The 27,491-nt window shown below is 39.0% G+C and overlaps 1 protein-coding gene and 1 long non-coding RNA gene across 7 annotated transcripts in view; both read left to right on the top strand.

Moving 5' to 3' along the window:
- Positions 1-27,491, top strand: part of PLEKHH2 (pleckstrin homology, MyTH4 and FERM domain containing H2) — a 114,426-nt gene that overhangs the window by 57,974 nt on the left and 28,961 nt on the right. For 5 of the 6 annotated variants that reach the window (XR_009248687.1, XR_009248688.1, XR_009248689.1 and 2 more), the window contains exons 15-21: positions 1,774-1,932; positions 10,462-10,542; positions 14,156-14,335; positions 18,665-18,773; positions 19,701-19,813; positions 24,478-24,657; positions 27,137-27,234. Coding sequence is in view for 3 of the 6 variants with exons in the window: in XM_058684273.1 (XP_058540256.1) it covers positions 1,774-1,932; positions 10,462-10,542; positions 14,156-14,335; positions 18,665-18,773; positions 19,701-19,813; positions 24,478-24,657; positions 27,137-27,234 (920 nt within the window). In the remaining 3 variants the exon portion in view is untranslated. The remainder of the gene's footprint in view (positions 1-1,773; positions 1,933-10,461; positions 10,543-14,155; positions 14,336-18,664; positions 18,774-19,700; positions 19,814-24,477; positions 24,658-27,136; positions 27,235-27,491) is intronic. The other variant, XM_058684274.1, reaches the window with a different exon arrangement.
- On the top strand, positions 24,670-26,544 carry LOC131485180 (uncharacterized). The gene is made up of 3 exons (XR_009248690.1): positions 24,670-25,365; positions 25,610-25,659; positions 25,886-26,544. It is a non-coding gene; the product is annotated as an uncharacterized LOC131485180 (long non-coding RNA).

The following is a 27,491-nucleotide window of genomic DNA, read 5'->3' as shown; positions in this document are numbered from 1 at the left end:
ACTGAGCCACCCAGGCGCCCCGATTCAATGTTTCTTTATTCACTTTGTGTTAAGTGTGATTCCTCAAAAATGTGTGAAACCCCAGGCCTTCTCAGTTCAAACTACATTATAAACTAGGTTTGTGTTAAGTAACTGTCCACTACCCTTCCTTTGCCCTTGTGCCTTACATTCTTCTTCCCCTATACTTCATCTTCCAGCTATTCTCAGCTCTTAACCTGTCCAGCTATTTTAGGGAAGGCTTATCTGAGAAATGAATTACCAATAAGATGTTATTAGTTTGATGTACTACTAAATTCAGGAGGGTTTGCATTTTGATAAAGAACCGGAAAATGCCATTTCTTCCATGAACTCCAGCTGTTATAACACCTAAGTGGGAAAGATACTGGTGAGAAGAAGACTGTCCTACCTCCTACCGAATCACACCCTAGACATAGCTGCTGGCCATTCACCCACACATAAAACCAGTCTTGCTAGAAATCTGTTAAATTTAAAACACAGGCTGTTGAGATAGTTTAGCATATGTGATTTAAATTCAGACCCTTTAGGGTGCCTGAGTGGCTCAGTCCGTTAAGTGTCCAACTTCAGCTCAGGTCATGATCTCCCAGTCTGTGAGTTTGAGCCCTGCATTGGGCTCCGTGCTGACAGCTCAGAGCCTGGAGCCTGCTTCCGATTTTGTGTCTCCCTCTCTGTCTGCCCCTCCCCTACTTGTTCTCTCTCTCTCTCTCTCTCTCTCTCTCTCAAAAATGAATAAACATTAAAAGAAAATTAAATAAATAAATTCAGATACTTTATCTGAAATATCTTCAATAATTAATATTTTCTTGGGGCTCACGGGTGGTTCAATCAGTTAAGCATCCACCCTCTGATTTTAGTTCAGGTCATGATCTCATGGTTCGTGGGTTCAGGCCCTGTGTTGGGCTCTGTGCCAACAGTGCAAAGCCTGCTTGGGATTCTTTCTCTCCCTCTCCCTTTCTGCCCCTTCCCAACTTTCTCTCTCTTAAAATAGATAAATTTAAAAATATTTTAAAAATAATAATTATTATTATTTTCTTATCTTTCTCCTTCAGAGGGTATAATGAACATTTATCAGAAAGGCTCATTGTCTATGTTTTCAGGAGATAATTAATACCTGAGAACTGCCCAAAAAAGTAGAAAGGAGAAAAGTAGAAGGAAAGCTTTGTCTGGAAGCATGGCAGATAAGAACAATCTACAAAGTTCTGAAATATTTGGAAATTTCAAAATGTGGTTCATTTGAGACTGAAACATTGCTAATTCATAATATCTGATCACATGTTAGTTGTAAGAATTTCTCTTCTTTATAAGCAAGGACTTCTTATTTTATTTATAATTAATTTTTATTTCTATAACAAATAATTCCTCTTTATTTGCAAAAAATATATTATTTTATTACAGTCTCCAGTCATGCTACTGCTCACTTCAACAGCTAGGAAACTGTAGCACATTTAAAGGAGAAAAAGAAAATGTAACAAATAAGCAAGATAAAAAAATGATGACACAAAAGTTTAACACTCTGAAAAACTTTAAACTAAAGTGAAAACAATGATTTCAACACAAAGTTAATTATTGTAATTCTCACAATCTGGTTAAACTATTCTAAATTATCTGTGGAGTCATTTATTTAGCACCTAGGATTCAAGGTATGGCATGTTTGTTTCTATGTTAATTAATGTTGTTTTTAGGAGAGACAGGGAAATGCTAATAATCCTAAATCTTCAGAGTTTCCTTTCCTATCTCTTTCTCATCCCGTTCTAGCTGACCACTGAAAAACACACCTACTATCTGACTGCAGATTCTCCCAATATATTGGAAGAATGGATTAAAGTATTGCAGAATGTTCTCCGAGTACAAGCTGCCGACCCACATTTTCTGCAGCCTGAGGGCAAACCCACGGTGAAGGGATTGCTCACCAAGGTAGGAACTTTAGTACAGTGCAGTGTCCTGGGTAGCTGGGGAGTCAGCCCCACTGATCGTAAGTGGGTGTCAGAGAGTCTGTGTATTGAATATTTATATTATCTTGGGGTGGGAAGTGTCTTTTGCTTATGATGCCAAGTGTTCTAACCATCAAAAATTCCCCAAGCAGAATTTTGAAAAGACAGCTGAAAAGCTTGGGAAAGGGGCGCCTGGGTGGCGCAGTCGGTTAAGCGTCCGACTTCAGCCAGGTCACGATCTCGCGGTCCGTGAGTTCGAGCCCCGCGTCAGGCTCTGGGCTGATGGCTCGGAGCCTGGAGCCTGTTTCCGATTCTGTGTCTCCCTCTCTCTGCCCCTCCCCCGTTCATGCTCTGTCTCTCTCTGTCCCAAAAATAAATAAAAAAATGTTAAAAAAAAAAAAAAAAAAAAAGAAAAGCTTGGGAAAGCATTTAAAATGTGTAAAAACCAAGCTTTTCTAATCAATAAGTAAAGGATAAATACCAACGTGGGGGGAAAGGAATGAAGGACACAATGGGGAAGAAGTAGAGCTGGTAGACGGAAAAAATATAAATGATATTTTAAAACCTCTGGGAGCGCCAGGGTGGCTTAGTTGGTCAAGCTTCTGACTCTTGGTTTTGGCTCAGGTCATGATCTCACAATCTGTGAGTTTTAACCCCATCTTGGGCTCTGCGCTGACAGGGAGGAGCCTGCTCGGAATTCTCTCTCTCCCTCTTCCTCTTCCTGCTTGCGCACTCTCTCTCAAAATAAATAAATAAACTTCAAAAAAATCCGGTCAAAGGGTGGATATTTCTTAAAATTATGAAACATAGTATTGACACAAAATGAGTGAGCTTATTACTTTAGAAGGCAATTTGGAAAAAAAAAAAAAAAGGAATTTGGCAGTGTCTTGATCCAAGTGTTAATTCAGTGAATGCTTTTGAATGAACAAATGAATGAATATTAATAATGTTTAAAAACATTTATACAGACCTTTTCATTCAGCAATCTCAGTCCAAGAAATTTATACTTAGGAAATGGTTTTAATTTGCCAAATATTTAAGTATAAGAATGTCCATCACAGCATGGTTTGTTTTTTTCCTATTTTTAAAAAATGAGAGGGGCGCCTGGGTGGCTCAGCTGGTTGAGCGGCCGACTTCGGCTCAGGTCACGATCTCGAAGTCCGTGAGTTCGAGCCCCGCGTCGGGCTCTGTGCTGACCACTCAGAGCCTGGAGCCTGTTTCAGATTCTGTGTCTCCCTCTCTCTCTGTCCCTCCCCTGTTCATGCTCTGTCTCTCTCTGTCTCAAAAATAAATAAACGTTGAAAAAAAAAAAGTAATAAATAAATAAATAAAAAATGAGATATAATTAGCATACACTAAAATGCAGATCTTAAATGTAGAGTTTGATGAGTTTTGACAAATATTTATAGTCACTCTGTCAAGATACAGAATGTTTCCATTGCCCCAGAAAGATTACATGCATGGCATGGTTTATAACAAAGACAAATTGGGATCAACTTAAATGTAGAGTAGGGGATAGTTTAAATAAGTACATATAATCAGATAATGCTTTACTAGGCAGCCATTTTATTTATTTTTTATTTTTTAAAGTTTATTTATTTTGAGAGAAAGAGAGCACACATGAGTGAGGGAGGGCAGAGAGAGAGAGAATCCCAAGCAGGCCTTGTGCTGTCAGCTCAGAGCCTACTGCAGGGCTCGAACTCATGAACCGTGAGATCATGACCTGAGCAGAAATCAAGAGTCAGGCACTTAACCAACTGAGCCACCCAGGCACTCCTACTATGCAGCCATTTTAAATATTGTAAAAGAATATTTAGTGCTATAGGAATATGTTATGACACACTGTTAGGTGATAAAATAAATAGAATGCAGTATTATATTATTATCCCACTTTATTATATGCATCTATAGAAAAAGGTCTGAATATGAAATATACCAAGACATATTGGTTAGCGCTAGGTGATTTTATTCTTGCTTAATTCTGTTTTCTAACTTTTTTTAGAAAGAGTAAGAATCCTAAGATAAATATTATTTTTAAACTTAAAAATTGATCACTCTTAGAAAAATATAATAAAATATTTACACATAAAGTATTACACACAAAAATAACCTCTGAGTAACCACTCATCCTTCATGTGCTTTGTTTACATAAGTTAAAAATTTAGATTTAGAAGAGCTATGTCACCATAGCTAGCATTAATGTGGGTGCTATTCAGTAATATTTACAAAGATTGACCAGCTACACCAAAAGTAGGAGAAAAAATTCACCGAGTTGTGCTCTGTTTTTTCCAAAATGTTACAGTACCATGAAAATATTTTTTCAGTTACTGATGACTTAGAAACTTCTTGGTATTACGCAAATATATACTTTCCAGTGAACACAGTGCTGTTTTAAATCATATTCTTACTATAATTCATAATAACTAGCTGTCTTCCTGTTTCAAGGACCATGTGTATCAAACCCTTAGACTTTAATATGATCCTGTGGCTAAGGGTTGGTTACTTGTTCCACTGTGTGTTTGTTTGATTGTTTTTACTTTATCCACATGGCATTGTCAGTTTCTGCATGTTACATTTCTGCTATTCCCTGCCTCCCGTCTCATACTTGCGTTTTAAATGAGTATAAGTAGATGTGATTATCAGATGACTAAACCATTTGGGTTTATAGACAGGATGCTTATTAGGTTTCCTTCCTACCATTTTCATGTCCACCCCCATATTGTTGCCCTCAGAGCCTTATAAGAGAAACTCTTGCCTCAGTTATTCTGAGTGACTTGTTCTGAGCTCACACTCAGGCTACAATTTAAGCTACTGCAGAACAGCACTTGAATACTTTGCAGGGGAGGACGTTTTCTCAGGCTGTCACGTTGTTATTAAGTACAGAAATATGTAGGTAGATATTAAGAACTTGACTAATTTGATTCTGGATATTCACTCTTGCAACTTTTAATACTTAGGAAGAACATTTTCTCTATAAAAAGTCATTTATTTAAAAAAACAAAAATTATTGAGTAGTTACCACATGCCAGCCAATGGGCTGGAGGATATCAACATGAAGAGGCCATTGGCCCCTCCCCACCCCCCATTCCTCAAAAAGCCGCATAATCTATTGGGAAAGAAAGGGACTTAGCATATTATAATATGTACCAAGTGCAATTATGAGAGGCATGGTAAGGTCACAGAGAAATCTAATTTAGGCTGTGGGATCAGGAACAACTTCTCAGAGAAGATTTATTTGTGTTGAGTCTTCAGGGAAGAGAAGGAATCATTACACCAAATGGAAATGGGCAGGGAAGGTATCCCAGGCTAGGAGACAGTGGGAACAAAGACAGTATCTCAAAGCGGTGCCATATATGCTGAAAACATGTCCTTTGGAGAACAAGGTGGAGGGGCCTGGTCATGGAGGGACTTTTTGTCTTGTTAAAGACTTTATTCTTCACCCTGGATGTGATGTGGAACCCTTCAGGTTTGTAACAGAGGCAGGGGCATGTTCATGTTGCTAATAGATCACTCTGCTGAGAGGAAGGTGGATTTGCAGGGAGCAAGGTGGAAAGAAGTTCTAAAAACAGTTAGCAGAAGTTGTTCTTGTGAAGGGGATGAGATGCTGAGCTGGTCATAGGGAAAGAGAGGAGAAGGTGAATTTAAATAATGAGAGGAAGTAAAGTCTTCAGTTAGATTGGTTGAATTCAGGGTTAGGAAGTGCAAATGGTTGGCTGGGTGAAAGATGGTGCCACATAAGACAGCTCAGGGAGGACGAACAGTTTTAGGATAATTCAAAGGTTATTTTGGACCATGCCAATTTTTAGAGCTTTGAGGACACCTGAGTTAAGAATTAAGAAGTCTGGCAAGCAGTGCCAATGAGTCTACATCAGAGGAGGAGGTTGGGTTGGAGAGAAGAATTTGGGGAATTCTCAGCATGAATGTAGTGGTTGAATTCATGACGATGACAGAAGTCTCCCAGGGACACGTCTGTGGTGGAAGAGTGGGGGCCTCCTGCTGGAACACTGGGTTTTACAAAAGCTGAGAGCATACAAAGGAGATATGTGAAGAGACCCTGGAAAGTAGGTAATGGGATCGTGGAAGTGGAGTGTGTGACCGGGTGGGAGGGGTCTGCAGGCAGTGGAGTGCTCGCAAGCAAGGCACATTGCAGTGTGTTGAAGGATAAAGGGTAGATGAGTAAGTGCAGTATTTGAGTTCAGAGTACTGTCCACCTGGTCCAGCACATTAGAGGGAATGAAGCTGAAGGGAACATGGTGTCAGGAGAGGTATTTTTAGGACAGGAAAGGCATACCTTGAGTTTGCAAACTGAGAGGAAGAAGCCAGGATGGGGAGAAGTGGGAAATGAAGCTCAAAAGAAGTAGGTGGGCGAGCATGGTTGGTCGACATGGTAGGTGGGCATGGTGGGCGAGCATGGTGGAAGGACATGGTGGAAAGACATAGTGGGCAGTCATGGCAGGCGGGCATGGTAGGTGGGCATGTGGAAGGACATGGTGGAAGGACATGGTGGGCAAGCATTGTGGGTGATCATGGTGGGCATGCATGGGGGGCGGGCATGGTGGAAGGACATGGTAGGCAGGCATGGTGGGTGAGCATGGTGGGCAGGAATGGTGGAAGGGCATAGAGGGCAAGCATGTTGGGTGATCATGGCAGGCAGCCATGGTGGGTGGTAGATGGGCATGGTGGAAGGGCATAGTGGAAGGACATGGTGGGTGATCATGGTGGGTATGCATGGTAGGCGGGCATGGTGGAAAGACATGGTGGGCGGGCATGGTGGAAGGACATGGTGGAAGGACATGGTGGAAGGACATGGTGGAAGGCCATAGTGGGCAAGTGTGGTGGTAGGCAAAGTGGGGAGTCATGGTGAGTGGGCATGGTGGGTAGGGTGGAAGGGCTGGACTGGCAGAAAGGCGAGGAAGGATGAATATCTAAGTTTGTCGGGCATTGAATGAGATCACGCCTGATATCATCAATTTTCTTGATGAAGATTACTCCGTAAGACAAAATTATGTAGTGAGAATGAGGGAAAGGATTGAGAATAATCAGGGACATAGGGATATACTCAAGGGCAAATAGAAAGATTGCTAAGTGTTACTTAGGACCCACCTGACTTTAGTGATTGGAATTTGTTATTTTTCTCTTACATCTTCAGATGCCCAGAAATAGGAGCAGAGAATTTACATTGTAGCAATGTGAGGATAGTCCTTTTTTTCTAAAATTTTATTATGTAAATTTTCAATTATGCAGAAAAGTTGGAAGACTGTTTTACAGTGAACACGCATATTCCCACCACCTAGATTCTGTAATTAACTTTACTTGCTTTATACATGCCTATCAAGGTGATGATTTGAAATTAATGTTTCATTCTGGGCATTTTCAAATGTGTGGAAGTAGAAGGAATAATAACACGAACCTCATATATTTATTACCCAATTTTAAGTTGTTAACTATGGCTAATGTTATGGCAGAAAGCCCCCCATAACCTTCCCTCTCTCTTCCCACACTCTTCACTGGATTACCTAAAAGCAAATGGAGATGAAATTGTATTGAGTGTATATGTTCGAAGCAGAGAATGCGACACAATCCCAGCCCTTGGAGCAAGAGGTGTTTTGTGACCAAACCAGGACCCAAGATTGGGAGGAAGGGAAGAGAGGCCAGGAGAGAACTGATAAACTGGAATAAAATGGAAGAATCAGGGGACTTACTGTTTGGAAAGAGGTCAAAGAACAGGAGTGGTGTGAATAAGGAGAGAAGGAAGGAGAGGAAGAAGGTTGAGATCAGAGAATAAAATGTCAGTTTCCAAAGTGGAGCAGTTTCCAGTGAAGAAAAAAAGTCGAGGGTGCGGTGGAGGGGATGGAGGGACACCAAAAGTTAGTGGAAATGAAGAGAGCACGAAACTGTGAGTTAAGGATGTAGAGAGGCAGTGAGGGAAAGAGGCTAGGGCAAGAGCATGGGCGCAAGTCCTGGCTTTGCCACTTGCCCTTGTGTGACCTTGAATAGGTTGCTTGCAGGCTCTTTGCCTTACTGTCTTCATCTGTAAAGCGGAAGGATAATCATAGTGACAACCTCACAGGGTGTTGAGAGGATTGAAATTTGTTTTAATTTTTTAATGTTTATTTTTAAGAGAGAGAGAGAGAGAGAGAGTGTGTGTGTGTGTGTGTGTGTGTGTGTATATGTGCACGCGGGGGAGGGGCAGAGAGAGGGAGACACAGAATCTGAAGCAGGTTCCAGGCTCTGAGCTGTCAGCACAGAGCCTGACGTGGGACTCGAACCCACGAGCTGCAAGATCATGACCTGAGCCGAAGTCGGATGCTTAACCAATTGAACCACCGAGGCGCCCCAAGGATGAAATGAATTATTTAAGCTTATAAACTGCTTTAGAACAGTGTCTGGCACATCATAAACACTCCCAAAATGCGAGCCATTATTATCACAAGACTTTCACCTCGATTTGGAAGTCAGCAACACTGGTGACAGGATTTATGGTGGAGAATGCTAGAGGCATGAATGTTTAGGAGAGGAGAGACGACTGTGGCAGTTTATATTTTGTGTGATGACAGAGGTTAATCAGGGTATGATATACCGTGTCTTTAAAGTTTCAGACAGAACTGATAGGAAGGCCCTTTGTTATAGATTCAAGGTAAAAAAATGACTCTTTCAGTTACTTTGTTTGCCGAAGCCCTAGGGTTGGAGGTTGCCTTTAAATTTTTATGAGGATTCTTCTATCATAATTTGCTTTACTATGAGTTTTCCAGAATAAGTTAGAGTTTTAAGAAATTGTAATACAATCAGACGTACACATAAAGATAGACTGTGTTTTTAAAACACAGTTTTTACAGTGAATTGGCAATGGTCTTTGTTAACTTGTAGTTCTTCAAAGGTATACGTTGTGCTACTCGAAAGATAAATCATTTCAAAAGTATGCTCTCTACAGCCAGATGCATTGTACTCCAGTTTTGATGAGAGGCCCTTCTGGGTTTTGTTTAAAAGAAGAAAGAAAGAAAGAAAGAAAGAAAGAAAGAAAGAAAGAAAGAGAGAGAGAGAGAGAGAGAGAGAGAGAGAGAGAGAGAGAGAGAGAAAGAAAGAAAGAAAGAAAGAAAGAAAGAAAGAAAGAAAGAAAGAAAGAAAGAAAGAAAGAAAGAAAGAAAGAAAGAAAGAAACAACTGGGTGATACAAACTGTTTAAAACTTATAGGATATTTATCTGTAAATATCTGTTTCTAACTTTAATTAAACTGAAATATGTCTTGCCAAATGAAACCTTTTTTGTTTTTGCTCGAGCGAATTCTAAATCCATCAAACTGTTGGATGGTGGTGTTTGCTTAAGACCACAGCCCAAAGTCTGGCTATGTGTGTGGGTTTAAATAACATGTGGTTTTACTGCGCCTTATTCATAGTGAGGAAGGAAGCATTTATTGAGTAACTACTATTATCCTTTATTTACTTTTCTCCCTTGGTCATCACATCAGCCCAATAAGGTATACAGTAATCCCACATTATGGACCAGAAGGCTGAAAGGTTAAGTCAGTTGCCTGAGGACATGCATCTGCATGACGCAGAACTGCAGCTGAAGCTTTGGTCCATTTGACCTCAAAAAACAGGCCTTTTCTACTCAGGTGACTTGCCTCCTGTAAACTCTATTATGGAAGTTATTTCTTTTCTTCTCAGTGTATTCCTGTCAGAACAGTCCATTTCAGTGTAAGTCATTACAAGGGCCCTGTAAGACATGCATGCCTCCCACCCCCACCCTTCATGTCCTTCCGCGGCGACCTCTCGCCTCACTTGCTCAGTCTCAGACACACCATCTCCCGGCCATACCATATCCCTTTGTCCAGTGTTCTTCCCTCAGATGACTGCATGGCTCATCCACCTCCTTCAGAGCCTTGACTCAATGTCAGCAAGGCCTTCCTGAGTCCCTTCGCTTAAATCATAAAATGCACAGACCCTAGAGCAATCTCTAACTATTCAAAGTCAAGAGGTAGAATCAAATTCTGTCCCACTCACTTGACATATTTCCTGACACATAGGCAGTACTCAGTATACAATTATAGATTTTAATATTTTGCATGAATCCTTCTGGAGAAGGCATCAGATGTTTTGAAGAGTGAATCTTTAATATTTGGGAAAGCACTAGAATTTTTTTAGGTTTTAATCTTCTCATTCCTACATTATTAAGGGGTTAACCCAGAGAGCCACAAGATTACTGAAAATCTGTGAAACACAGAAATTACGACATAAATTTACTTGTGAAATGGGCATCTTGTTTTGTTTGTCTTTGACTTTTTAGCCCTAGAGGCATCGTACTTGACATACAGCAAAAATTTGTTAAGAGTTGAATGGTGAGCACTAAAGCCAAACAGGTAAATCTTAAACTGCATTTGGAAAATCTAGTTGGAATATCACTTATACCTTGAGCAAACTGGATACGAGTACAGTTTCAGGTGGAGTGTATATGCTACACTTCACGGTGTCAGAGCTCTGAGCTACATTTGTAATTCTTTGAAATATGATTTCAGGTAAAGCATGGCTACTCCAAGAGAGTCTGGTGTACACTTATAGGAAAAACATTGTATTATTTTCGTAGTCAAGAAGATAAGGTATGTATGTCTTTTTAATAAGCTGATTAGAGGCATTTCTTTGTTGTGGCTTAAATTTTCTCTTTCACTCTTCCGTTGCTAACAAAAACTTCAGAGTGTTTGATAAGGTTGAAATCTTGCAAAAATTTATTACTGGGGTAACCACACACCCACAAGGGTCTTGACTCTTAATTATAACCCTTGGCAACTTTTAATTAATGTATCTTTGTCTTAGAAGAGAAAAATCTTTCCCATTCTAAGCTGTCAATTTCTTATATTTGCCCAGGTTCTGAATGAAGGGAACAGCAAAATAGGAAAGAAGATCTGGGGAGGGAAAAGATTCCAGTCCTGTCCCAGGCTCTCAAATCCCTAGATACCACTTATCTATCCATCCTCTACCTGTTTATATCCTTGTATTCATTTTTAAACTCATCTCATCCCCAAAAGAACTTGAGTTATCTCCAGTCATGAGTACACTTTCAGAGTACAAAGATGGGAGGGGTGCCTGGGTGGCTCAGTTGGTTAAGCATCCAACTCTTGGTTTCAGTTCAGGTCATGATCTCATGGTTCATGGGATCAAGGCCCACATCAGACTCTTTGCTCACAGCGTGGAGCCTGCTTGGGATTCTCTTCTCTCTCTCTCTCTCTCTCTCTCTCTCTCTCTCTCTCTCTCTCTCTCTCTCTCTCCCCTGTCCCTCCCTTGCTCTCTCTCTCTCTCTCAAAAATACATAAATAAAAAAAAGAAAAAGATGGGATAGCTTTCACAGGTGAAGTGTATGCCTGGCTATCATTGTGGGTACTCCTCATCACCTTTGGATTACTGAAACTAAAAATTGGATCGACATGTGCCGAAAGTACTTGCATAAAATTCTGATGCGAGCCCCACAGAATGGCAGCCTGTGACTAACTTCTGCATCAATGAGACCAGGCTTCTTGATCCAGTGACCACGTCACGTAGGTCAGTTAGTTACTTCTCCGCTGCATTTTCAGACTGCACTCTCAGTTCCAACCAGCTATATTTAAAACGCATGCCTTTATTCTCGGTGTTGCTCATGGGATGGGAATTAACAGAGCTATTAAAAATTATACCTCCGAAGTAATGTAGGAAATGCTTACATAAGAATATAAAATAAGCACAATATAAAATTCTACATTCAGTGTAATCCTGACCCAAAGCACAGAGGCAGTTCGTCCTCAACAGCTTAGGAGAAAGCTCTGTGACTCTCACATCAGCCCACACATCTGACTGCAAGTGTCTCAAGAGAGTAACAACTTCTCCTTCCCCTTACGCTCCACACCTTGTGTAGATTATCTCAGAGGCAGGCTCTAGCTGAGAACCCTGGAGGGAAGGGGATTCCGACAGATGTAGTTCCCAACTTCTCTTCTGCAGTTACAGGGAGATTTTAGGAGTGGATGGTTGGGATGCTGAGTTTATAATTCTCAGGCCGGCACATCTATGTAAAAATATGCATAGCAGAAGATGGGAAAGAACTGTACCAAAATATTGAGTAATTATCTGTGATGGTAGAATTTATGGATGATTTTTTATATTCTCTTTTCCTATATCTTTCTATACTTCCTATAATAAGCATTTGTTTTAAACATAGAAATTTATTTAAATTTTGCTAAAAGAGAACTTATTCTCACTAATAATTAGTAATAATGTAATAAAAGTGGATAAGGTTGGTCACAGAAGAAACGAGTCAGAAGAAGTAGATGGATGAGTAGAAATCCATTGTAATCACTAGAAAAGTATTGAGAATGCATGTGAATCCATATAGACCTACTTCTTTTGGTGCGAGAGTTGTTTCAGAAACAATGTGTTTTTAATCTGGATTAGCGTCTTCTTTTATTCAGTCAAAATAGTTCAAAGCACTAGGTCTGTTTACTGTTTATGGAGGCTTGGTGAATCCTTTGGTTAAAATGAATAATGGTCTTTAAATATTCGGATGGATGAAACCTCGATTTTCATAGGGTGGGATATATCTAAAGCACACAATTAGGATAGGATTGTCATATATTATCACAGTAGAATTAGTTTTCTTTTTCCCATTTTTAAAAGCTTGCTACTTATTATTATAAATCTTCTGCTATAAATGTATAATAAATATATTTAATAAATAAAATTGTATTTATTCAGTAAATTAAAAATAGTATTATTTATTTGTTTATTTATTTGGCTTTTCTTTTACTGCTTGTCTTTTTCTGAAAGTGTAGGTAAGTTAATTTTGCGTTTTTTCCTTCAAAAGCAAATTTTCTTCGTTCAGTGCCCAGAGTGCTTTGCACAGAGTGACTACTGAGAAAATACTTATTAATTTAATGAGAAGTCATGGCTTTCATGAAAGAGAACAAGTTTAATTAAATGAATTAAATCATTTTTTACTATTAATCAGCTATTAGGCAGATAATATTTCAGTTAAGATAAGATATACAGGTAAGACCTCACTGAGAAGCTCATGTTTTAATTAGGCTCTGAAGGAAGGAAAAGAGTAGCCATGTGGATATTTCAGGCAATAGCATGCTAGGCAGAGGGAATAGCAAGTGTAAAGGCCCTGAGGCGGGAGCATGCCTCATGTATTTGAGGAGTAGTGAGACGGTCAGTGTTGATGTCAAGGTTTGGGACCTAAATAGCTGGAAAGATAATGTTGCCAACAACTTAGAGGAGACTGAGCAGAGTAGGTTGTTTGAGATGCTGTTAGACAGCTAAGTAGAGATAGTGAGTCTGTAGTTATAAGCATGAGGACAGCTAATTATGCTGCCACGGAAACCATGAGCTTGGATGAGATCACCTGGAAAGGGAGTGCAGGTGGGAAGAGAGCCCCACACTGAGCCCTGGGCCTGAACATGAAAATGGATATTGGTAAATATCCCTAGGTTAGAACAAACATTTTCAGACTGCAATCGCAAACCTGATAAAATATTTTAGAAGCTGTAAATCTGAAGCAGACCGCTTGTTTTCCTGGAATAAATTGTACGTAATTAAAACTAAAGTTTGAAAACAAATGTGCTAAATATTCAACACAGCAAATAGGATGGCTTTTGTCAATAAAAGTAGGTAAAATTTAATGTAAATCAGTTTTAGGAAGTTTTTCTTACTCTTAAAGTAAAATGGAAGAAATCATGGCATTGCTTCGTGATAGATTCCATATGTTAATAAATATCCTTGAAACACATTGGGTTGAAGCTGGTAGTTAATCATACTTCTTCGTATTGGCTGCCTAACCTTGTCACTTTTTCTATGAATAGCATTGAGACTTGGTCTACGCTTGTCCTTTTGATCCAATACCTTAATCATCACATCAGTTCTGTGGGGAGAAAGTCAAATGAATACTTTGACTGAGTTACATAATTGTTTGAGTAGGTAATGGGTCATTTCAGTGTAATGAATAATCCAAACCACCGTGCAGAACTAGCTTCTTGTCTGCTATTCAAACTGTTCTTTTATATTATAATTGGGTATTTTACTTGTGACCACTACTTTTGTAACAATGTGGATAACCCAATTGTCTTTGGGCATTCATTGAAAAAAAAAAAAGTATGCTTTATATAGGTAAGAATGCAAAGGACTATGAAAAATTTTAGTAGGAAAAGATCTAGAAAGTGCCTGCCTCAAAATTACTAACATTTACTTTAGTTTCCTTTAGGTCAGATCAAACTCTGGGAAGCTAAAGTTGAAGAGGTTGACAGATCCTGTGATTCAGATGAAGATTATGAAGCCAGTGGGCGAAGTCTATTATCCACACATTACACCATCGTGATCCATCCCAAAGACCAAGGTCCAACTTACCTCCTAATTGGATCCAAGCATGAAAAGGTACCTAGGGACTTACTGGCTGAATTTGAATGAAGTACACTGATGTCATTAAGATCTGGTAATGATTTTCAAATCAGTTTTATGGACACAAAGAAGAGACCTTGTCAGACTTTCAGCCCTATTTGCAGAGCTTCTTCATGTCCCTGGAAATGAGCCTTGTTCAAAGTGTCATTTCTCTATTCTCTCATTAAAAGTAATCTCAATCAGGCTCTGAGCTGACAGCTTGGAGCCTGGAGCCTGCTTCAGGTTCTGTGTCTCCCTCTCAATCTGCCCCTCCCCTGCTCATGCTCTGTCTGTCTCTCTCTCAAAAATAAATAAACATTTAAAAAAAAAAGTAAAAACAAAGTAATCTCAAGGCTGAAATTAGTACGTTTGCTTTAGTTAGATCAAAATGTGGATGTCTCAGACTGGGTATTTCAGGGTGACTCTAAAACCTCTCTTAGGGGCGCCTGGGTGGCGCAGTCGGTTAAGCGTCCGACTTCAGCCAGGTCACGATCTCGCGGTCCGTGAGTTCGAGCCCCGCGTCAGGCTCTGGGCTGATGGCTCGGAGCCTGGAGCCTGTTTCCGATTCTGTGTCTCCCTCTCTCTCTGCCCCTCCCCCGTTCATGCTCTGTCTCTCTCTGTCCCAAAAATAAATTAAAAACGTTGAAAAAAATAAAAAATAAAAAAAAAAAAATAAAACCTCTCTTATTTTTGATTCATTTTCAACAAAATTTTGGTTTAGATACAATTAAAAATGAATTATTGTATGTATTATATGTATATGTAGTAAGTAAACAGTATAAAAGTTAATATAACATAAAACAAGGGACACCTCGATGGCTCAATAGGTTGAGCGTCTGACTCTTGGTTTCGGCTCAGGTCATGATCCCAGGGTCGTGGGATAGAGCCTCGTGTCTGGCTCTTTGCTAAGCATGCAGCCTGCTTGAGATTCTCTCTCTCTCTCTCTCTCTCTCTCCCTCTGCTCCCTCCCCTGTTCATATAGTTAATGTTAATATAAGCATTAATATATAAAAGAGTTAATATAATAGTAAAATATTAATATATTATAGTTAATATAATATAAAATTAAAATATAAAAATTAAAAGATAAAAGAGGCATCACAGATTAGTGGGGAGGTAATGGATCATTCAGTACATAATATGGTATGTTCATTATATATTGAGGAGATTGGCTTTTTAGAAAAACATGAGTTTAGTTTTCATCTCATATGTATAGCAAGATAGTTTCCAAATGAATTTAAAGAGATAAATGAAATTATTACTATTTTTTTTTTATTTTTTTTTAATGTTTATTTTTGAGTAAGAGAGAGAGAGAGAGCATGAGAGGCGGAGGGGCAGAGAGAGAAGGAGACACAGAATCCGAAGCAGGCTCCAGGCTCTGAGCTGTCAGCACAGAGCCCGAAGCGGGGCCCGAACCCACAAACTGCAAGATCATGACCTGAGCCGAAGTCAGAGGTTTAACTGACTGAGCCACCCAGGCGCCCCTGAAATTATTTTTTTAAAGGGCCTTTATCTGATATCTGAATAGAAAGTACTTTCTGAAAAAAAACAACGTAAGAAATCACAATAGAAATGGTCAATAGATTTGACTACAAAAAATTGAAATACTTGTCTATATCAAATAAAATTACAAACATAACCAAAAGGGTAATACAAAAAAAACGTTTCATGGATGGCTACAATATCTTTAACATATAAACAGCTTTTATAAATTACTCCTTTTTTTGTTTACATTTTTTTTTAAATGTTTATTAATTTTTGAGACAGAGAGAGACACAGCATGAGCAGGGGAGGGGCAGAGAGAGAGGGAGACACAGAATCGGAAACAGGCTCCAGGCTCCGAGCCATCAGCCCAGAGCCCGACGCGGGGCTCGAACTCACGGACCGCGAGATCGTGACCTGAGCCGAAGTCGGCCGCTCAACCGACTGAGCCACCCAGGCGCCCCTACATTTTTTTTTTTTTTACATTTATTTGTTTTTGAGAGACAGAGAGACAGAGCACAAGTGGGGGAGGGGCAGAGAGAGAAGGAGACACAGAATCCGAAGCAGGCTCCAAGCTCCCAGCTGTCAGCACAGAGTCCAACACGGGGCTCAAAGTTACAAACCACAAGATCATGACCTGAGCCAAAGTCGGATGCCCAACCGACTGAGCCATCCAGGCACCCCTTTTAATGGACATTTAGGTTGCTTCCATGTCTTGGCTATTGTGAATAATACCACAAAAAAACATGTGAGTACAGATACCTCTTTGTGCTCCTGATTTCAATTTGTTTGGATATGTACCCAAAGGTAGAAATGCTGGATCATATGGTAATTCTATTTTCAGTTTTATTTTTTACTATTTTCCCTAGTGGCTGTACCAATTTACATTCCCACTAGAAGTGGATAAATGTTTTCTCCATATCCTCACCAGCATTTGTTATCTTTTTTTAAAATTATTTTTATAAAAGCCATTCTGATGAGTGCAGGGTGATATCTTATTATGATTTGATTTGTATTTCCTCAATGATTAGTGATGTTGAACATTTTTTTGTGTTGCCTGTTGGCCATTTGTAGGTCTTCTTTGGAGAAATGTCTATTCAGTTCCTTTGCCCATTTTTTAATTGGGTTTTTTTCTTACTATTGAGTTATAGGATTTCCTTATATATTTTAGATGTTAACCTTTTATCAGATAAATGGTTTGCAAATAATTTTCTCCCATTTCATAGGTTGTCTTTCATTTTGGTGATTGTGTCCTTTACTGTGAAGAAGCTTTTTAGTGTAGTATAATCATACTTGTCTATTTTTGCTTTTGTTGCCTGTACCATAGATACCATATGTAAGCAATCATCACCAAGGCCAGTGCCCAGAAACTTTGTCCGTATGTTTTCTTCTAGGACTTTTGTGGTTTTGGGTCTTATGTTTAAGTCTTTATTCCATGTTGAGTTGAGTTTTGTGTTTCGTGTAGGATAAGGGACCAATTTCGCTCTGTTGCAGGTGGATATCCAGTTTTTCCAACACCATTTATTGAAGAGACTGTCCTTTCCCCCATTGAGTATTCTTGGCACTCTTGCCCGAGGTCAGTTGACCATGTATGCTTGGGTTTATTTCCAGACTCTCTGTTCTGTTCCATTGGCCTATATGTGTATTTTTATGCCAGTTCCATTCTGTTTTGATCACTGTAGCTTTGTAATAAATTTTGAATCAGGAAGTGTGATACTTCCAGCTTTGTTCTTCTTACTCAAAATTACTTTGGCTATTCAGGGTCTTTTGTGGCTCCTTAGGACTGGTTTTTCTATTTCTGTAAAAAATTCCATTGGGGTTTTCACAGGAATTATACTGAATCTGGAGGTTAGGTAGTATGGACATGTTAAAAATATTAATTCTTCCAGTCCATGAATACTGGATGTCTTTCCATTTATTTGTGTCTGCTTTAATTTCTTTCATCAATGTTTTATAGTTTTTGGTGTACAAGTCTTTCACCTAGTTGGTTAAGTTTATTCCTAACTATTTTATTCTTTTTGATGCCATTGCAAATGAGATTTTTCCATGATTGTTAGCGTTTAGAAGTGCAACTGACTTATGTGTGTTGATTTTGTATCCTGCAACTTTCCTGAATTCATTCATTAGTTCTAACAATGTTTTTGTGGACTCTTTAGGGTTTTCTATGTGTCAGATCATATCATCTATAAACAGATAATTTTACTTCTTCCTTCCCAATTTGGATGCCTTTTATTTCTTTTTCTTGCCCTATTGCTCTGGCTGGGACTTCCAGTGCTATATTGAATAAAAGTAGCAAGAGTGGGCATCCTTGCTTTGTTCCAGATCTTAGAGGAAAAGCTTTCAGTTTTTCACCATTGAGTGTGATATTAGATGTGGGTTTTTCTTGTGTGGCCTTTATTGTGTTGAGGTAATTTCCTTCTGGATATTATTTTCTTCTTTAAATTTTCTGGATTTCCCAAGTATTTTTTATGTGTTATTCATATGTATTGAGAGTCAGATTTTAAATTTGATAGACTTTTTTGTGTTTCTTAAAAGAATATGAACTGGTTGTATTTATTCTAGTCTCTTAGCATCATATTAACTTACTTAATTTTATCATGCTTTTTGTGAGAAACATCCATAGAAAATAATAAAATTGTAAACAATGGAAAAAGGTCCTATGTACATAATTCAAGAGAGCCTGCTTCAGAACTGTTCGACTAAGTGGCTTTTTGCTATTATTTAAAAATTAAAAAATTATTCAGTGTCAAAGTTTTCTACTGTTTATGCAAGTTGTTTTTTTTCTTTAGGTCATCAAAAATTATATCTTAGTTAACATCTCTATTAACGTGTTTTGATTTTAAGGACACTTGGCTTTATCATTTGACTGTTGCAGCAGGAAGTAACAATGTAAATGTTGGATCTGAATTTGAACAGCTGGTTTGCAAACTGCTCAATATCGAAGGAGAACCTTGTAAGTTCACAACATATAAGGCTCTATAATTTATGAAATGGACTCCTTAGCCTAATGGAGTTTTCACTTTGTGAGTTCCTGTTTCCCTGCAATCTTATCCATCTTTTCATTGGCTTTGTTTGTCCTGGGCCAAGATTCTCACTGTGGTTCTTAGGCTCCAGGGACACCATCGTTCCCCAATATGCCATGTCCTATAACCTTTCTACCTTTGTTCACATTATTCCTTCTGCCTGAAACTCTCCCCTTCCTTCACATTTCTCACTAACCTGTTAAAATCCTACCTACCTTAGGAATTCCCCTTGTCAGCAAGCCCACTCCACATCAGCATCTGGCTCATAAAAGGTACTGAATAAATGTTAAAATTATGTCCCAATGCACTTTGCATTTAACTCTTTTATAGCATTTGTTGCTTTGCATTGAGATTAATTTTTTATGGCTCAGGTGTCCTCATTGAGAGTCTAGATTCGATGCTGTGCTTTATGTAATAGATCATATTTTACTTGCAGTATCTAGAATAGAATTTAATAAATGTTGGTTTTAGGAATGTCTTTAACTTTCTCTTTATCTTTCTGTCTCCTTCTACTCTGGCTTCTCCTCTCTGTTTCTCTCCAGCTCCTTCTCAGAATCATTTCCCTACCTAGGTCACTGATCTTCAGCAAATTTCAGCTATGTCATAGTGCCCTGGTAGACTTGTTTCACATAGAATGTTAAGACCAAATTCTTCTAGATTAACTTTATTCACAGAAACATGAAAATCCCAATGACCTGGAAACTAAAATAAAATAATGTTACCAAAGGTTTTTCACGAACTGTAAGACTTAAAGCTGTGAGCCAGGCCTGAATAAGCTAATTTCTAAAGGGCTAATTAATGGGAGGCCAAAATAAGTGATTCTTGTGTTTTCTGTTTACATTTTATCATGTATGTAGCCTCTCAGATATGGAGACACCCTACTTTGTGTCACAGCAAAGAAGGAATCATTTCCCCACTGACAACACTACCCTCTGAAGCTCTACAGACAGAAGCTATTAAATTATTTAAGGTAAAACTTTATATGGACTTCTATGTTGCTAAAATTTTTTTTTTTTAATTTCTTTTTCTTAACGTTTATTTATTTTTGAGACAGAGAGAGACAGAGCATGAACGGGGAGAGTCAGAGAGAGGGAGACACAGAATCTGAAACAGGCTCTAGGCTCTGAGCTGTCCACACAGAGCCCGACGCGGGGCTCGAACTCACGGACCGCGAGATCATGACCTGAGCCAAAGTCGGCCGCTTAACCGACTGAGCCACCCAGGCGCCCCTATGTTGCTAAAATTTTAATTGGAAAAAATAAAAATAAATAATTTTGGTTGTAAGGTTTCACTCTAAAAAATTTGGGGCACCTGGGTGGCTCAGTCGGTTGGGCGTCCAACTTCAGCTCAGGTCACGATCTCGCGGTCTGTGAGTTTGAGCCCCACGTCGGGCTCTGGGCTGACGGCTCAGAGCCTGGAGCCTGCTTCCAATTCTGTGTCTCCCTCTCTCTCTGCCCCTCCCCCATTCATGCTCTGTCTCTCTCTGTCTCAAAAATAAATAAATAAATAAATAAATAAATAAATAAATAAATAAATAAATTCAAAACGTGATCATCATCATCTCATTAAGAAAATCTTCTGAAATAAAATTAGGTGAATTGAACATGCTTTCTGAACGAGGATTTGGGACTTACTGAAATAAACTGTAAATGGTTTGGGCAGTGTGAAACAATGTCAGAAGAATCGTTTCCCCTTTAGCATCTCAAAAGGAGATATTTCTCACATCACACCTTCCTCAGTGTTGGGACAGAGGAGTCAACATCCTTCTTCTCCAGTGCTATTCTCAAATTCTTATTACTCAACTTATTTTAGAAATCCCTGATCATTTGAGGGGATGCCTGGGTGGCTCAATCGGTTGAGTATCTGACTCTTGATTTTGGCTCAGGTCATGATCCCAGGGTCATGGGATTGAGCCTCATGTCCAGCTCCTCACTAAACGTGGAGTCTGCTTAAGATTCTTTCTCTCTCTCTCTCTCTCTCTCCCCTTCTTCCTTGCTCACTCGCTCTCTCAAAAAATAAATAAGTAAACAAGCAAACAAACAAATAAATAAAGTGTTTTAAAAAAAGAAATCCCTGATCACTTGAAATTTGCCATTCAACTGTATCACGCTTTATCCCCTCGTCTCTCACTCACTTTCTGGTAACTCTTCAGATTTCATTAGGATGTCGAATGACTTCGTCATCACTTCACTCACCAATGCCATGTTCTTAAGATCCTGACCTTCTTAATGCCAAGCTTCACCTGTAGTCACCTTCATCTTCCCATTCTCCAACCCCACCATTCCTTACAAGTACACTACTTCTAAAAGCTTCAATTCTAGCATCTCTTTCTAGAACCATAATCTCTTAGCCTATGAGCTCTCTTATTTTCTTATTCTTCAATTTTTTTTCTAAGACCTTTGTTTTGAGCCATTTATTTTCTTTGAGATCAAAAGAGAGCATGGTAACCATCACTTGGCTTTTCTTCTTTCTTTATCCAGTCTGGATGACTTTCATTAATACTCATAGTTCTTTGGGACCCATAATTCCATGCATTCTTCAGCCAAACCCCAACATAGGTCATTGCTGGTGTCCGTCCACTTCCACATTGATCATGAGCACATGGCTAGAAAACATCAGACAACCAGGTGTGGGCTAGAGCCAATATACATCCATGGTCTTCACCCTCAGGGCTGACTCCCTCTCCTTTTGCTTATCTTTTGTCACACACAAGCCCTCCAATGCCCTACTCAATAATGTTCTTCACAACAAACTTCTATTTTATTGAGAAGATTAGAGGGCATCAGACATTATTCCTCCAAGCTCTCTCCCTGACAGACATTTAAAAAAAAAAAATGTAATGTTTATTTTTTAGGGAGAGAGAGAGACAGAGCGTGAGCAGGAGAGGGGCAGAGAGACACGGAAACACAGAATCCCAAGTAGGCTCCAGGCTCTGAGCTGTCAGCACAGAGCCCGATGCGGGGGTCACATTCCCAGACCGTGAGATCATGACCTGAGCCGAAGTTGGATGCTTAACCGATTGAGCCATGCAGGTGCCCCCCTGACAAACATTCTTTAATTTATTTTCTCCTCCTTTCCTCCAATCTCAGAATCTCATGCACCTTCGTGGATTCCAGTCTTGATTCCATATCAGGACCTCGGTATTTCATTTTGCCCTAGTTTCTTAAGGTCTCAATTTTTGTCTTTCTTTTTTGGCTTCTTCTTGCCTACATTCCTCCCATCTCAAAAAAAAAAATATTAATTTGGGGGGTATGATATGATATGGTGGTTATGGGAAAGAAACCTTTATCAACTGGAGATCCATACTGAAGTATTTTTTTTAAGTTTATTTATTTATTTTGAGAGAGAGAGAGAATGAGCAGGGGAGGGGCAGAAGAGACTGAGAGAGAGAGAATCTCAAGCAGGCTCTGTGCTGCCAGCCCAGAACCTGACATGGGGCTTGAACTCACAAACCCATGCTGCTGTAAACATTGGCCCCTTTGAAACAGCATGCCTGTATCTCTTGGATAAATACCTAGTAGTGCACTTGCTGGGTCATACAGTAGTTCTATTTTTAATTTTATGAGGAACCTCCATACTGTTTTCCAGAGTGGCTGCACCAGTTTGCATTCCCACCAGCAGTGCAAAAGGGATCCTCTTTCTCCGCATCCTTGCCAACATCTGTTGTTGCCTGAGTTGTTAATGTTAGCCATTCTGACAGGTGTAAGGTGGTATCTCATTGTGGTTTTGATTTGTATCTCCCTGATGATGAGTGATGTTGAGCATTTTTTCATGTGTCGTTGGCCATCTGGATGTCTTCTTTTGAAAAGTGTCTATTCGTGTCCTTTGCCCATTTCTTCACTGGATTATTTGCTTTTTGGGTGTGGAGTTTGAGAAGTGCTTTATAGATTTTGGATACTAACCCTTTATCTGATATGTTGTTTGCAAATATCTTTTCCCATTCTGTCGGTTGCCTTTTAGTTTTGCTGATTGTTTCCTTCACTGTGCAGAAGCTTTTTATTTTGATGAGGTCCCAGTAGTTCATTTTTGCTTTTGTTTCCCTTGCCTGTAAAGATGTGTTGAGTAAGAAGTGTCTGCGGCCAAGATCAAATAGGCTTTTGCCTGCTTTCTCCTCGAGGATTTTGATGGCTTCCTGTCTTACATTTAGGTCTTTCATCCATTTTGAGTTTATTTTTGTGTATGGTGTAAGAAAGTGGTCCAGGTTCAGTCTTCTGTGTGTTGCTGTTATTCAACAAAGTATTGGAAGTCTTCGCCTCTGCAATCAGACAACAGAAAGAAATAAAAGGCATCCAAATCAGCCAGGAGGAGGTCAAACTTTCACTCTTTGCAGATGACATGATACTCTATATGGAAAACCCTAAAGATTCCACCAAAAAACTGCTAGAACTGATTCATGAATTCAGCAAAGTTGCAGGATATAAAATTAATGCACAGAAATCGGTTGCATTCCTATACACCAACAATGAAGCAACAGAAAGAGAAATCAAGGAATCGATCCCATTTACAGTTGCACCCAAAACCATAAAATACCTAGGAATAAATCTAACCAAAGAGGTGAAAAATCTGTACACTGAAAACTATAGAAAGCTTATGAAAGAAATTGAAGGCACAAAAAAATGGAAAAAGATTCCATGCTCCTGTATAGGAAGAAGAAATATTGTTAATATGTCAATACTACCTAAAGCAATCAACATATTCAATGCAATCCCTATCAAAATAACACCAACATGCTTCACAGAGCTAGAACAAATAATCCTAAAATTTGTATGGAACCAGAAAAGACCCCGAATAGCCAAAGCAACCTGGAAAAAGAAAACCAAAGCAGGAAGCATCACAATCTCGGACTTCAAGCTGTATTAGAAAGCTGTAATCATCAAGACAGTATGGTTACTGGCACAAGAACAGACTCAGACTAATGGAACAAAACAGAGAACCCAGAAGTGGACCCACAAATGTATGGCCAACTAATCTTTGACAAAGCAAGGAAGAATATCCAATGGAATAAAGACAGTCTCTTCAGCAAGTGGTGCTGGGAAAACTGGACAGCGACATGTTCTGTATACTTTTTAAGTGAATGCATATTCTGCTCTTGGGTGGAATTTTCTATACATGTCAATTAGGTCAAGTTGGTTAATAGTGTTGTTCAAGTTTTCTAAATCTTTAATGATTTTCTGTCCACTTGTTCTCTCAATTATTAAGAAAGGGATATTGAAATCTCCAGCTATAATTGTGGATTCGCCCGTTTCCCTTTGCAATCCTATCAGGTTTTGCTCCATAAATGTGGAAGCTGTGTTATTAAGTATGTAAATGTTCAGGACTGTTATGTCCTCTAGCAGAACTGACCCCATTATCATTACAAAATGACCCTCTTTATATCTGGCAGAATTCCTTGCTCTGAATTCTACTTTTTCCGATTTGTTTTTGTTTTTTTGTTTGTTTGTTTTTTGCTTTTTTTTTACATTGATATTAATATAGCCACTCCAGATTTCTTTGGTTAGTGTTATCATAATATATCTTATTCCATTCTTTTAAAGAAAAACTGTTGCTATGAAGAGAATTGATATAATTCATGCAGAATAAATCTAATCATTTCTCACCCTGAATATGTCTTTTTTGTTTGTTTGTTTAATTCAGACATGCCAGCTCTTTATAAATGCAGCAGTTGACTCCCCTGCGATTGATTACCATATATCTCTAGCCCAGAGTGCTTTGCAAATCTGTCTGACACATCCTGAGCTACAGAATGAAATTTGCTGTCAGCTCATTAAACAGACAAGACGGAGACAGCCACAGAATCAACCAGGACCGCTGCAGGTATATATTGATACATATACATGCAATTTAAGACGATGTTGTTTTCCTCACTGTAAGAATGATACATATTCAATATAGACATTTCAAAAATACAAAAAGTATGAAAAGGAAAAGTAGCCATTAATATTTTGATATGTATTCTTTCAGGTTACTTATGTATTTATATGTTCCTATATAAATAAAGCTATATGTGAGTATATTTATGCACACTCAGTTTTTCACATTACTAAAGTTGCAGTGTGCATACTACTTTTGTAAAACTGTAGACTGTAATCATTTCCCCTATATCCTTCAATACTCTTCAAAAACATTAATGGTGTATTGATATCAATTGCTACACATTTAGGTTTTTCCGGTCATTTTTCTTATAACAAATTCCTCTACAGTAGACAACTTTGAACCTAAACCCTGTGTACAAGTCCACCAAATTTCTTTGAATCCATTTCTAGAATTTCCATATATCTTGAACAATGTTCAGTGTAATACTCCTTTAAATTCTTCCCAGGTAAAGAGTGGTATTTCATTATTGATTTAGGATACGTTTCTTTAACTGTTAGTGCAGCTGAGTATATTTTCAGGTGGCTTTTGGTCACTGAAGTTTGCTCTCCCATGAATGCCTGTTTTAATCTTTGCTCATTAACCCCCTATTAACTGCAGGATGAAACAGAAATTTCTTACCCTCACAAATAGTACTCTCAGGGGATATAGGTTTTTTATTTTATTTTATTTTTTTCAACATTTTTTATTTATTTTTGGGACAGAGAGAGACAGAGCATGAACGGGGGAGGGGCAGAGAGAGAGGGAGACACAGAATCCGAAACAGGCTCCAGGCTCCGAGCCATCAGCCCAGAGCCTGACGCGGGGCTCGAACTCACGGACCGCGAGATCGTGACCTGGCTGAAGTCGGACGCTTAACCGACTGCGCCACCCAGGCGCCCCTCAGGGGATATAGGTTTAATGGGACTTGAAGCTTATCCAGTTTAAGCTTATACTGTTACTAATGTGTTTTTTTTTTTTTTTAATGTTTTTTATTTATTTTTGGGACAGAGAGAGACAGAGCATGAACGGGGGAGGGGCAGAGAGAGAGGGAGACACAGAATCGGAAACAGGCTCCAGGCTCCGAGCCATCAGCCCAGAGCCTGACGCGGGGCTCGAACTCACGGACCGCGAGATCGTGACCTGGCTGAAGTCGGACGCTTAACCGACTGCGCCACCCAGGCGCCCCAAGTTATTTTTTTTTTTTAATGTTACTTTCACACATTTTAAAAGAACATAGGATCATGTAAACACACTCCATAGGGCCTTTCCCAGGCGTTGGAGGGCCCACGCACGAGGGAGGTTGGAAGTTTAAGCTTCATTTGCATTGAGGGCCCTTCATAATTTAGCTCCTCTTTCTCCACTTCACTTTGTCATCCTGCAACCAGCATACACTGAAAGGATAAACGCACCCCATTCTTCAGACACACTGTGCCTTTACGTATCCTTCACCTTGAACCTGCCATTTTTACTGTTACCTGCATCCCCCTTCTCTCTTCCCACCCTGTAGACTTTACAGTCAGCCCAGGCAACATCTCTTCTGTGAATTCTTCCCTGACTCCCACAGTAGATAGTCATTCCCTCCACTGGTTATACTTTAAAAAATTATGACATGGTATTAACCATGTTACATTGTAAATTATTGTAAAATATATAACTCTTCTCCTAGACTGTAGGTAACTCCAGAGGACAGTACCTTTTTCCCCTTCTTTTTCATATAACATTCATAAAATGATTGAAAATATACTTAATCAAAAATAATAAAGGAGAAAAGAGAGTACAGGACAGAACAAAAGAAAAAACTAAATACAATCCTATTATAAAAAGATAATCTCTGCTAATATTTTATACTTGCCGCATACATATATATATATATATGTATATGTATATATATGGCCATATATATACATATACATATATATATATATATACATATATATATATATACACACACATACACACACACACACACACACACACACATATATATATATATACGGCCATATATATATGTATGTGTGAGTAGATTGGTTGTGGTTTGGGGTATATGATTTTTTACTGTTTTTCAGTCAGTCTTTCCTCATAGCCAGTACTGTATTTCAATGAATGAGTAAATACATAAATGAACAAAAAAGGAACGATGTCCTTAATCTTTGAGTATGATGTCAAAAAAGACTACCCTATCTACATGGCCTTTGGTACCTTAGTTGTGGACAATAGCATATACGACTTAGATGGATTATGGAATGTGGAGGAGGTTTTATGTTTTTATATATTATAAATGCTCTAAGCAGATAATGTTGATGTGGAAGAAGCAAAAACATTTGGGGGCCAAGAAAGACTATCATCATCCCTTTCCTCATAATCTGTCGGTTACACTGATTCTCACGTGGATCTCTGACTGCCAGATGGTGTCTAACCTATGGTGCTTCTCTTTGCCCAGGGCTGGCAGCTCTTGGCTCTCTGTGTTGGGCTCTTCCTTCCCCATCATCCTTTCCTGTGGCTCCTCAGGCTCCACCTAAAGAGGAATGCAGATTCCAGGTGTGCAGAAAACTAGCCAGCTGAACCGTTTGTGTGGTCTCTGAAAGTCTACAATAAGTCATAAGTATTTAGTAACCTGTCAGGTATATTTGTGGAAGAAATGTGTGAAACAAAAGTGGGTACAGGAAGCCCTTGGTTACCGTTTATATGAGGCTTGGAAAATATTTCTTTTGTTATGTTAAATCTCTTACAGGAGATTGCAATAAGAGCTTGAAAAACTGACAAAGAATATATTTTTTTAATTTTATTTTTTTAAT

Source organism: Neofelis nebulosa, chromosome 9 (genome assembly GCF_028018385.1).
Source record: "Neofelis nebulosa isolate mNeoNeb1 chromosome 9, mNeoNeb1.pri, whole genome shotgun sequence".
NCBI lineage: Eukaryota > Metazoa > Chordata > Mammalia > Carnivora > Felidae > Neofelis > Neofelis nebulosa.
Note: the sequence above shows the minus strand (reverse complement) of the source record. Positions and strands in the feature narration are given on the sequence as shown.